This window comes from Sander lucioperca, chromosome 17 (genome assembly GCF_008315115.2).
Source record: "Sander lucioperca isolate FBNREF2018 chromosome 17, SLUC_FBN_1.2, whole genome shotgun sequence".
NCBI classification, from domain to species: domain Eukaryota; kingdom Metazoa; phylum Chordata; class Actinopteri; order Perciformes; family Percidae; genus Sander; species Sander lucioperca.
Window position 1 is genome coordinate 18429948 of NC_050189.1, and position 12500 is coordinate 18442447.

General features: G+C 42.0%; 2 protein-coding genes across 7 annotated transcripts in view; one reads left to right on the forward strand and one right to left on the reverse strand.

Moving 5' to 3' along the window:
• The window catches only part of LOC116064546 (zinc finger protein 239-like), a 914372-nt gene that overhangs the window by 215929 nt on the left and 685943 nt on the right, over positions 1 to 12500 (reverse strand). The gene's annotated exons all lie outside the window — the stretch shown is intronic.
• Positions 918 to 12500, forward strand: part of slc10a7 (solute carrier family 10 member 7) — an 18207-nt gene continuing 6624 nt past the window's right edge. For 2 of the 6 annotated variants that reach the window (XM_035993943.1, XM_035993944.1), the window contains exons 1-8: positions 919 to 1236; positions 2697 to 2779; positions 5070 to 5206; positions 7138 to 7213; positions 7844 to 7882; positions 7977 to 8012; positions 10120 to 10203; positions 11647 to 11812. In XM_035993943.1, the coding sequence (XP_035849836.1) occupies positions 1137 to 1236; positions 2697 to 2779; positions 5070 to 5206; positions 7138 to 7213; positions 7844 to 7882; positions 7977 to 8012; positions 10120 to 10203; positions 11647 to 11812 (721 nt within the window). In that variant the 5' untranslated portion in view covers positions 919 to 1136. Of the gene's footprint in view, positions 1237 to 2696; positions 2780 to 5069; positions 5207 to 7137; positions 7214 to 7843; positions 7883 to 7976; positions 8013 to 10119; positions 10204 to 11646; positions 11813 to 12500 lie in introns of all 6 variants that reach the window. The other 4 variants (XR_004895512.1, XR_004107818.2, XM_035993945.1 and 1 more) reach the window with 3 other exon arrangements.

Sequence of the window (12500 nt, forward strand, 5' to 3'; positions counted from 1 at the left end):
GTTGGGAGGTGACAGGAAATGTGTGTGTGTGTGTGTGTGTGTGTGTGGGGGGGGCCATGCAACAACAGTCCCATGATGGACTCGAACCGGGAACAGCCGTGTTACATGGACCCTTTATATTCCACTAATAATCAGAATAAGAATAAAAATGCCTCATGTAAATAATAAAAACATTGACTCATGTATATATTTACATTTTCATTTATATGCAGAGATGCATAGTAACGAAGTAGAACTACTTCACTATTGTACTTAAGTACTAAAAGGCTGTATCCGTACTTATTTTTTTTCTCCTACTTCCACTTTTACTTCAGTACATATTTTCGATGAGTTTAATACTTTTACTCCGATATATTTTTTATGTGCTGCATCGTTACTCGTTAGGCTAAACATTTGAAATAATATAAACAATATGATATTCAAACTTTTGACAGCTTTCTTTACAATACTTGTACTTTTACTTTCAGTACTTGAGTAGTACATTTTAAAATAAACTACTTGCAGTACAAAAAATGTTGAATACTTTAGTACTTCGACTTAAGTGTGGTGCTTGAAGAGCACTTCAACTTCTACTCAAGTCACTTTTTTGATAGAGCACTTGTACTTTTACTCTAGTACTTTATACATGTCTGTTTATATGTAAATTATATAAAATATATACATGAGTCATTTATTTATTTCAGGATGTATATACATGAGTCATTTATGTAGTTCAGGATGTATTTTATAGGCATATTTATTTAATATAGAAGAAAATTGTGTTTATGGTATGTTGTTTTTAGCTGTGATACGGTAATTTATAAAAAAAAAAAAAAAAAACTGTGCTGCGCCTCTCCTTCAGTCTTTACGGCCCTGATGTAGCTCCATAGACTGTATGTGTAGCTCCTGTGTCGGTATTTACGGTATGTTGTTTTCAGCTGTGATACGGTAATTTATACAAACTGTGCTGCGCCTCTCCTTCAGTCTTTACGGTCTTGATGTAGCTCATGTGTCCGGAAGTAGCTCCGGTTGTTCGGCTTCTGATTTTTGACAGGAAAAAAAAGCTCCAGAAAAGAAGCTGAAGAGTTGTAAAAGTTCGGTTCGGCTGGTGTGACGGGGGCCGGGTGGGGTGATCCGGTGAACCCCGGGGCTGAAACATGGGCCTCCTGGCCAGGGTACGGAAGGAATGGTTCATCGTCGGGATAGTGCTGGTCATCTTATCGGCCAAACTGCAGCCCAGCGTCGGTGTCAGAGGAGGTGAGTGATGTCCGAGTTTGGCTCTGAACATCCACTGAAGTTCACTACAGTCGCTCAACAATATCTGCACGTGAATACAACTGGCTTACAAACACCACATCATGTGTTATATTAATTACGCACAGAGGCGGCTGCTTTTGGTACGTCTGTGCCATACTTAGAAAGAGTTCCCCCCTCTTTATCTTTACTGTTAGCTTCACATCACACATGATCTCGTAGAGGAAGGATTAAGACCTTATATTAATCGTTAGAAGTCACCTGAGAAATCGGCATAGGAGTGTTTTTTATCAGCCATTTATTTTACTTTAAATAAACTGCCAACTTTAAGACTTATTTGTTTAACTCTGTTTGGCCCATATCGCCCCGGAACGTAGACTGTAAGAATTACTAGAAAAGTGATCAGAATAGTAAAATGTCTACTCAAATACGTGTTCATTCATGTACATGATGTACGCCGAATTCACGTTTGGATCTCGTTGATTATGTCAAGTTAAGCAAATGTTTTTTAATTGATTTTTATAACTAATATGTTTAATAAATGAAACGGTACTCTAAATTTCGCGATTTTCTAAAGGAAGTTTTGTTCGAAGTTCACATACAAGATAGAACTGTGTGTGTGTGTGTGTGTGTGTGTGTGTGTGTGTGTGTGCGTGTGTGTCCTTCCCCTCTCCATTACCTGGCACTGCAGTGACACGTTGCATTCAGCAGTATGTCAGGTTGTATTTCACCCACCTCTCCGCGCTCCCGTAAATGCGCATGCACGAACACACTATGTTATGGGCTTACATCACATCTTTATTATTTACTCATTTTACTCAAACTTAGCAATGTATTTTTTTCAGGTTTTGACATGAGTAGTAGAAAAGTGATATAGATAAAAACGACTTTATCTGAGAGGTAATTCACACCTTCACTGATATAAGTGGAGTCAGAGATCAGCTCAGTCACACCTTCACATCTTATCCTGTAGATTAGATAAACTCCTGTGCTGCTACTGCCTCAGATGCTGCCTTCAAGTGCTCCTCGTGAACTCCTGCTTCAAACAGCAGAAGTTGCAGCCAAGTCCTTTTTTTTTTCTCATGAATACAAACAAAGTGGCTGGAAAACATGTCTTTGGTTGCTGCTGTATGTTAATATGAATAAATCAACACCGAGCGAGTCTGTGATTTAAATTACTATTCATCAGTAACACATACATGTACGTGCATTTTAGTGTTTGTTAACGTGGAGCCAATTTGAGATACTTTGTGTACTACTGGGTAGATTAGTAGAGTAGTACTGCTGCATCATATTATGTTTTTTTTTAACATAAAGAGCAACTTGTCGAATATATAAAAGTGGAGTACACGGTACAATAATTGCCTCTGAGATGTAGTGGAGTAGATGAAGTGGCATAAAATGGAAATACAAAGTAAAGGTATGTCAGTTGTAAATACATTTTCTTTTCTTTCCTCTCTCAGGGCCGTTAAAGCCGGAGATCACCATCGCGTACGTTGCCGTCTCGCTCATTTTTTTCAACAGCGGCCTCTCACTGAAAACAGAGGTAAGAGACAACAACGCACTGCTCCTCTCGCTGTCACTGTGGAAACTCAGACTGGGTTTAAAAAATAGATTTTTTTTAAGAAAAAAAACGTCCTGTTGTCATCGGGTCAAATTTGACCCATTTTCAAAAAGTCTCTATATAAAAAAATTGGGTTTTAAAAAAAAAAAATTGTTCCAAAAAAAAAAATAACGTGGATGGTTCCCTACAACGTTCTTTAGTGTAAAATAAATGATCAGTTCAATACTTTCAATTTATTTGGGTATTTTTATTAGATTTTATAGCATTTGAAAAAAAAAAAAAGGATGAAAAAATGCGTTCAAAAACGTGGAAAAAAAACAAGAAAAACTTTAAAAAAAAAAATCGACAGACATCAGAAAAAGTGACAAACTTGGAAAACAGAGTGACAAAAAAGTCAGAAAAAGCTTCAAAAATTTGATAAAAAAACAACAAAAACGTTAAAAAACCAAAAATCGACAACAGCAAAAGAAACTTGGGATTTATTTTCTTTTTCAAAACGTCAAAAAAAGCCACAAAAGTGTCGAAAAAGACGACCAAAACATAAAAAAAAAAAAAAAAAAGGTTTTCATTTTTGACCCAGAATGACAAAAAGAGGGTTAAAAAAAAAAATCGATCAAATCGATGTTTATTTGAATGATGCGATGTGGACTCGTAACATCCAGAGATGGACCTTTTTAAGAGGCTCCGTTTGAAAGCTAGAGAGAAGATATCGGTATCACGTTAAACTACACGATCTAAGGAATTCACGTCATAACGCTACACAACGCTCCAAAGTTAGGCGACATTTTGGGGAGGGAAAAAAACTGGCATGGCCATTTTCACAGATTAGGTTTACACTTTGTGTTGACTGCTGCAGTGTGTTCATGTTAAATATAAAGTACGTTAAAGTTATAGTGCGTAGTTTCTGTCTCCCCCATGAGGAATTAAGTCTAAGTAACGACAATAATTCTGTCGAGCGTCCACATGATACAAGCCTTCTGTGATCGTTCATTTGGCAACGGCTTGAATGTAACGGACGGTCGTTAATATATAGAAGTTACGCACTAAAGCTTTAATGTGACTGCTGGTGGGGTCAGTTCTTAACAACATTGTCGTCAAAGAGTCAAAAGTGATAAAAATTTGTAAAACGTCAAGAAAAAAGCCGTAAAAGTCATGAATCATAAAAATATTAAAAATACGTCATAAAAAATCAGAAAGTGATAAAAAGTCAGAAACAAAATCTAGAAAGTAATAAAATATATATATATATATATATATATATATATATATATATATATATATATATATATATATATATATATATATATATATGTGTGTGTGTATATATATATGTGTGTGTGTATATATATATATATGTGTGTATATATATATATGTGTATATATATATAAAATTATTAAAGAATACCAATGTGTGTGTCTCTGTGTGTGTCTGTGTGTGTGTGTGTGTGTGTGTGTGTGTGTCTCTGTGTGTGTGTGTGTGTGTGTGTGTGTGTGTCTTTTTCTGACTTATACATACATACATATACACACACACAGAGACACACACATTGGTATTCTTTAATAATGCACCAGGCTTCCTTCTACAATTCCAGTGTATTTCCTGGCTTCGTGGAAGACTTAGGTGTGCGTATTTGGCGGGGGGGTTTCAGGCGTCCTTCCTCAAAATTTTTTTTCATTTTTCATTTTTCAATTAAAAAAATGCAATACCCCCGTACATATTTTGTGGGATTGTGCCTCTGTGGATTTGTGCGTCTCTTTGTAGTCGTGTTGTGTCTGTTTTTGGTCATTTGTGTTTCTTTTGTGGTTGTTTTGGGTCTCTGTGGTCATTTCGGCGTCTCTTTCTCACATCATGGACCGTTATTATCACCATATCTAGAGCAGATAATAAATAAAGGACACTCCGAAAGCTTAAGGACAAAACTTGCTAAAGAAGTCCGCCTACAATCATTAGATCTGAGAAAAGTCTTTAAGTTACTTTCATTCGGTTTAGGTGCTGCCCAAAACTGCTCGGGGTGCTGAACCTTAACCTTATAACGGCTGGAAAACCCTGTTATTTACAGCATTAGTTCTCTGACAATCTCTTTCATATCAGGGGAAGTTGGTTTTGTAGCTGATTTATCCCTAATTGAATCCATATTGAATCAAATCAAATGCGTACTTTGTGAATCAGATTCACATGGAGTCAGGAAATCAGTGGCGATACGCGGCCCTAATGTAAACGTGAGATCAGCTGATGAATGTGTGAGTCATGGTAACTGATATCTGTCTGCAGGAGTTGACCAGTGCGCTGCTCCATGTCCGGCTCCACCTGTTCGTTCAGTCCTTCACGCTCGTCTTCTTCCCGCTGGTCGTCTGGCTGCTGCTCAAAGTGCTCGCACTCACCGCCATCGACCAATGGCTGCTCAGAGGGTAGGGGGTGTGTGTGTGGCTGTATGTGTGTGTGTGTGTGTGTGTGTGTGGCTGTGTATGTGTGTGTGTGCTTGTTTTACTATATTCGTGGGGTCCAAAAACCGGGGAATACAATATACTTGTGGGGTCTGCACAGCCTTGTGGGGCCCAAAATGCTGGACCCCACAAGGTTAAAGGTCTGTTTGAGGGTTAAGACTTGGTTTTAGGATTAGGGTTAGAATTAGGTTATGGTTAGGGTGAGGGTAAGGGTTAAGGTTAGGCATTTAGTTGTGATGGTTATGGTTAGGGTAAGGGGCTAGGGAATGCATTATGTCAATGACGGGTCCCCACAACGATAGTGAGACGCACTTGTGTGTGTGTGTGTGTGGGGGGGGCTCTGTGTGTGTGGCTGTGTGTGTGTGTGAGTGAATATGTGTGTGTGTGTGTGTGTGTGTGTGTGTGTGTGTGTGAGTGAATATGTGTGTGTGTGTGTGTGTGTGAGTGTGTGAGTGAATGTGTGTGAATGCCATCCTTTATTTCTAGGTCCCTGGCTGACTGTATAGTACCTGAAGGGCGAGTTATGTACGCACACAAAGAGCCACTTCATTCACTGCAACGTGTGTGTACTTGTTCATCTATATTTATGAGGACCACTTTCAGTGTTTGGGGGAGATTTTTGGAAAGTGAGGACATTTTGGTCTGTCCTGACTTCTACGACAGACCTTTTTAAAAGATGTTTAAAACGGTTAGAATTAGGGTTAGGTTACGTTTGGAGAGGGACAGACATTAGGCATCCTGGTACTAGTTATTTCTACACCAGGCCCGTAGAAAGCGGGGGTTCAGGTGGTTGAACCTCAGAAGTAAAATACAAAATGAGGGAAAAACTGCAAAAAGGTCCACTTTTGGAAAAAAAGAACCCCCCTTTTCACCAGGCTGGCTACAGGCCTGTACACACTATGAGACAGTTGTCATCTGGAGTGAGCGAGGATGTCCTGTTAAATGTAAATATTAAATAAACTCCTTCGTCCTTACGTCTCTCTTAAAGAGACACAAGAGAGGTTAAACTGTAACTTCGGTATTTCTCAACCTGGACTCTATTTTCCTGTTTTTTTGTGTCTGATGGAACAACTTTTTTTTTTTTTTAAATTGGTCTAGTTTTAAAGGTGCTCTAAGTAGAGGTGCAACGATGAATCGATTAATCGATTAGTTGTCACTATTAAATTAATCGGCAACTATTTTGATTTTGATTAATCATTTGAGTCATTTTTTTATTAAGAAAAATAAGATTTCTCTGATTCCAGCTTGTTAAATGTGAATATCTTCTAGTTTCTTCTCTCCTCTGTGACAGTAAACTGAATATCTTTGAGTTTTGGACAAAACAAGACGTTTGAGGACGTCCTCTTAGGCTTTGGGAAACACTGATCCACATTTTTCACCAGGTTTTGACATTTTTATAGATCAAACAACTAATCGATTAATCGAGAAAATAATCGACAGATTAATCGACTATCACGACTATCACGTACACTATAGTACACGCTGTGACTCTACAAATCACAACATGTAAATAGGAACATGTTGGCGTTATTTTGTCACTTATTGGGAGCAGTAGGCTAGATGGAGCCGGTTACCTCCAGGATCTGTGCTAAGCTAAGCTAACGGTGGGGGCATCAGACAGAGTTATACGACACGCACGGACATGAGAAGGGTATGTATGGACTTATCTAACTCTGGGGGATACGGGGAATGAGACAAAGTCCCAATAAGTCGGCGTGTTCCTTTAACAAGGAGCCACGTTAGCCACGTGCAAAGCTCCCTGACCTCTGACCTTTTTAAAGGACGGCAGCAGAGGAAGGAGAAATATTCTTACTGGCAGAAACCGTTGATGACGATTCTTCTCCTTCTTTTTCATGCCCCCCCCTTCTCTTTATCCGGTTGCTGTGGTTGCCTAGGTTACAGACGGTGAGCTGCATGCCCCCTCCGGTCTCTTCGGCTGTTATTCTCACCAAGGCTGTCGGAGGCAACGAGGTAACACACACACACACACACACACACACACACACACACACACTATAACACAATGAGGTCATTGTCCACCAGTGTTTGACAAATGGTGTAATAATGAAAAGTAATAATGTGTGTGTGTGTCTGTCTGTTTGTGTGCCTGTGTGTGTGTGTGTGTGTGTCTGTCTGTGTGTGTGTGTGTTTGTGTGTCTCTGTCTGTGTGTGTGTTTGTGCATGTCTGTGTGTGTGTGTCTGTGTGCCTGTGTGTGTCTGTGTTTCTGTGTGTGTGTGTCTGTCTGTGCGTGTGTGTGTGTGTCTGTGTGTGTGTGTGTGTGTGTGTGTGTGTCTCTGTGTGTGTGTGTGTCTCTGTGTGTGTGTGTGTGTGTGTGTGTGTGTGTGTGTGTCTGTCTGTGCGTGTGTGTGTCTGTTTGTGTGCCTGTGTGTGTGTGTGTGTGTGTGTCTCTGTTTGTGTGTGTGCGCATGTGCACACACGTGTGTCTATGTGCGTGCGTGTGTGTCTGTGCATGTGTGTGCGCGTGTGTCTGTGTGTGTCTGTGCGTGTGTGTGTGTGTGCGTGTGTCTGTGTGTGTCTGTGCGTGTGTGTGTGTGTGCGTGTGTCTGTGTGTCTGTCTGTGCGTGCGTGTGTGTTTCCAGGCTGCTGCCATCTTTAACTCGGCGTTTGGAAGCTTCCTGGTAAGTTTTCCTCTGAAGGAGAGGCGCGGTGCTGAAACATGAGTGTGAGCTGTGCGGGGGGGCGGAGCTGTAATGGTGTCTTTCTGTCCTGCAGGGAATCCTAGTGACTCCAGTGCTGCTGCTGCTGTTTGTAAGTCAGACCTGCTGTCATTCACCTCATTCTTCACCTCGGCCGCCTTCTTACTGAGAGCTAGATGAGAGGATTGATAACGCTTTTAGCAACAGACAAAAATCCGGAGCCGGTCCACGTATCTCTAGACTGTCGGACCGCGTGATCCCCGATCTATTCTTCCCCTCATCAAATTTACTTTCTTTCTTGGGCCCCCTCTATCTTCACACAACACCCGCCACTGTATTATGTCTCGTCCTCATTTGTTATTATTACTCTGTGTTCTTTGCTCGAGGCCACTGTGACCCCTAACTATCTTATATTTACCGCTTAAGCTAAACCATCTGTGCGTCAGAGTTAACTTTGTTCCGGGAAACCACCGTCTCTACAACTCATGTGCAATAAGCATACACCAAAACACACACTTGGTCTCTTACATTCTTATTATATTGATCTGCAACTAGTAAGAACATTATTCTACACAATCATTCAAATATAACGGCTACATTTTCTCCTGAAAGTCGTCCGATCATTTGTCACCCTGGACCCGGGCTTCTCAAAGTCCCGACCAAGAAGGTCCGCTGTCTGGACGCAAAGGCAAGTCAGTCCGCCGCGGACGCCTTAAACCTCGTGTCACAATACAGAACACAATAAGTTATGTAGCGTTATGAAGTCACAACCCCGTTCTCACTCCGAACCCGTAAAACACGGACGTTTGGACAGCGGCTGTCAGCGTGTTTGTAGAACGTACCGGGGAGAGCAGCAGCTATACGGGGTTTAGCGAGTTGTTTGTTAGGGGGAAATTCCGCGTAGGGAGGTTGGTCGGGGTGGTGGATGGGTCAGACACAGGACTATCACCCAGGAGACCGGGCTTCGTGTCCCGCGTGTGTCTTGAACCGTCCCGTTATTGCCGCGAGTCACGGAAGCGTAAGCCCACCCACCCACAACCTTTTCCTAAACTCAACCGTCCCGTTTCCGTGACTCGCGGGAACGGGACGGTTTCTCCTTAACATAACTGCGTCAAAAGGGACGCCAATAGTCCCGACCAAGCTGCCGTTTCGTTAAAGCGCGGTTATATGACGCTAAAGGAGATTTTTAGCGTCAATAACGACAACAAACAGGCACCTGACCAAGCGTCCGTATTTTACGCGATGGGAGTGAGAATGTGTTGAGTCGTGAATGTTTACTATTTCTATTGATCAGTCAATTGTTAGCGATGTTTAATATACAGTACATGGGAAAACAGCGGAAAGATTTCGTAAAAGGAGGCGACAAAAAAAACGGAAAAAGGTGTAAAAAACAATGTCAAAAAAGGCGATAACACTTTGATAAAAGCGTCAGACAGAATTACATTAACGTTGGAAAAACACCCACAATTAAGCTGGGGGAAAAAAGTTAAAAGTGAGTTGATTAGCTGTTATTTTGTTATCGCCAATCGGAACCTCTGAGCTGAAATAAAAATCCGATCCAGACCTTTTAAGTCGCGTGTCAAACTCAAGGCCCGCGGGCCACATCCGGCCCCTTGCAGATTTAGAACCGGCCCGTATATCAACACAGGAAAGTGTTTTTTAAACTGCAATTACCTGACATTCAAAGCAGATATTTGGCAGATTTGCCGACTCGGAGACTCAGAAATTCCCCCAGAAGCAGAGAGAGAGTTTTCATACTCAGGCTGTGAAACACATCATCATTGTTTTTGCTTGATTTGCTAAATTCTATGATGGCTAAGGAACTCTTTTGATGACTTTTGTAGGGCTTCATGTCAACAAAAATGCGACAAAAAGCGCACAAAAAATGTCGGAAAAAGCAACAAATTAACAAAAAGGGAACAAATGTCTGAGAAAGCCACAAAAAAGTCGGAAAGAAAACAACAAAAATGAGGAAAAAAGCTACCAAAATGTTAAAAAAACAAGTGACAAGCAGTAACAAAAGCACGTCATAAACTCTCCATGTCTGGCCCTTGGTGTGATTCTCTTTTTCCAGTGTGGCCCTCTGGGAAAATGACTTTGACACCCCTGTTTTAAGTGATTAGTTTGAGAAGCCCTGCCTGAGATAAATAAGTAAATGTAAATATCTGTCTGTGTATAACAGTGTTTGTTTAACCTCCTCGTTGGTTCTCCTCCTCCAGCTCGGCTCCTCCTCCTCCGTTCCCTTCTCCTCCATCTTCTCTCAGCTCTTCATGACCGTCGTGGTTCCTCTGGTCCTGGGTCAGGTGGGTAGGAACAGAAAATGTCTAAAAAAGGGGATAATTTCCACTCTCGGGGATACTTACGGCTTCTCAACTGGTTGCAGTTCCACTCTGGTTCCATATGAGGGCGCTCACGGGCGAGTGCAAAATGAATGGAGGTCTATGGAGCTCAACGACTCAACCTGTAAGAAATCAAGGACATAAGTACTCGTTCATTCAACTTTCGACCTATAATCCATGTTGAACTTGCAAAAACTACAATCAAATCTGAGATTTCTCAACGGCAGTCAGGCGAAAGAGACAAATTTAGCCGTCTAGCTCCATAGACTCCCATTCATTTTGCTCTCGCCCGTGATCACCCCCAGTGGAACTCTGGTGGAACTGCAACCAAATTCGGTACAATGGGGCTGAATAGGGAGTGGACAGGCTCTCCGTAGACGGGCTCTGGTAGGAACAACTGTGTGTGTTTTATGAAATATGTTCCCAAGGTGTAACCCCCATTTTCCACCGGGCGCGTCTGTGCTGCGTTCCGGCTGCGTTCCGGCCTCCACCGCTCGCCACACCACACCGGGAGCATCTCAGAAGCGGAGCGTCTTGCTGCCCGACTCTCAGATTATATTGTCTCTACAAGTCCTTTACAGAACAATCCCGTGTTTATTGAGCTAGTATCTACCTTCCACTCCAAGCACTCCTGCAGTTAAACTCCATGTCTTCTCTTTTCTGGCGTTGTCTTTTAAAAAGGATCTGTGATGTCGTATTATGTTTTTCATCTCCAAGATGAATCTCTCGTCATCCGTGGTGTTGTAGTCCAGCTGTTTTCAACAATGTTCCCCCTTTGAACAGTTGTTTTAAGCCATGTACCCCCTGACCAGCGTGAATAGTTTTTGGTAGAAGTCTCTAAAAAGAGGAAGAATACAGAGATGTCTGCGATAGATTTACTCAACAACAGCCTCGGACCTGGAAAACATTTAAATGATGATGGAAAAAGGAGACAAAAACTTGGAAAAAGACGGTAGAAAGAAGGAAGAAAGGCAAGAATAGGTCGAAAATAGTAACAAAAACGTCAAAAAAGCAATAAAAACGCAAAAAAACACAGTAGAAAGAAGGAAGGCAACACTAGGGCGACAAAAGGGACAAAAAATTCAAATATGCGACAAACTTTGAAAAAAAGTGATGCCTCCAGAGTACCCCTAGGGGGACGCGTACCCCCATTTGAGAAACACTGTTGTAGAGGAGACATATACGATATCACTTCCTGCCCGGCTGTCCGAAAGCTCCGCGGCTCACGTGAAAATAGACCTTGCGCGTATGTTTAGCGGAGCGGGGAGCCGCTTCACACACGCTCCTGGGACGCAGCGCGGCAGGTGGGATATCAAGCATTGACTTGAATGGCCGGTAGAAATTAGGAGGTAAGTGAGCTGTTTTTTGTGTGTGTGTGTGTGTGTGTGTGTGTGTGTGTGTGTGCAGGTGTGTCGTGGTTTCTTCAGGGAGTACCTGGAGCGGCGGAAGCCTCCGTTTGGCGCGGTCAGCAGCGTCGTCCTTCTCATGATCATCTACACCACCTTCTGCGACACCTTCAGCAACCCCAACATCGAGCTGGACCCCACCAGCCTGCTGCTGGTCGTCCTCATCAGTCAGTACACTCTGTGTGTGTGTGTGTGTGTGTGTGTGTGTGTGTGTGTTCTTGTTTAACTACATTCGTGGGGTCCAAAAACCTTGGGAATACAGTATACTTGTGGGGTCCGGACAGCTTTGTGGGGCCAAAATGCTGGACCCCACAAGTTTAAAGGTCTGTTTGAGGGTTAAGACTTGGTTTTAGGATTAGGGTTAGAATTAGGTTATGGTTAGGGTGAGGGTAAGGGTTAAGGTTAGGCATTTAGTGGTGATGGTTAAGGTTAGGGTAAGGGGCTAGGGAATGCATTATGTCAATGACGGGTCCCCACAAAGATAGTGAAACGCACTGTGTGTGTGTGTGTGTGTGTGTGTGTGTGTGTGTGTGTGTGTGTGTGTGTCTGTCAAGTGTTGGCTATTTCTTGAAAAAGTATTCACTAATAATTCGTTTTCATGATAATTGCATTACTTCCCAATACGTTCAGTTATTATTATTTCTGGAAAATATGAAATAAAAAATCTCATTCTCTCATTCTGATTGCTGTAGTAGGCTACTTCCCAATCACTCAGCGCTACTTACTACAGGTACTACAGGTACTACAGGACTCCATTTTCTCTGATAAATATGACCTGGCCTAGCACATGTTCACGTTAAAAAGCTTGTGCGTGCACGAGCACAACGGTCACACGCAAAGTGTCCCGGTTTTAGT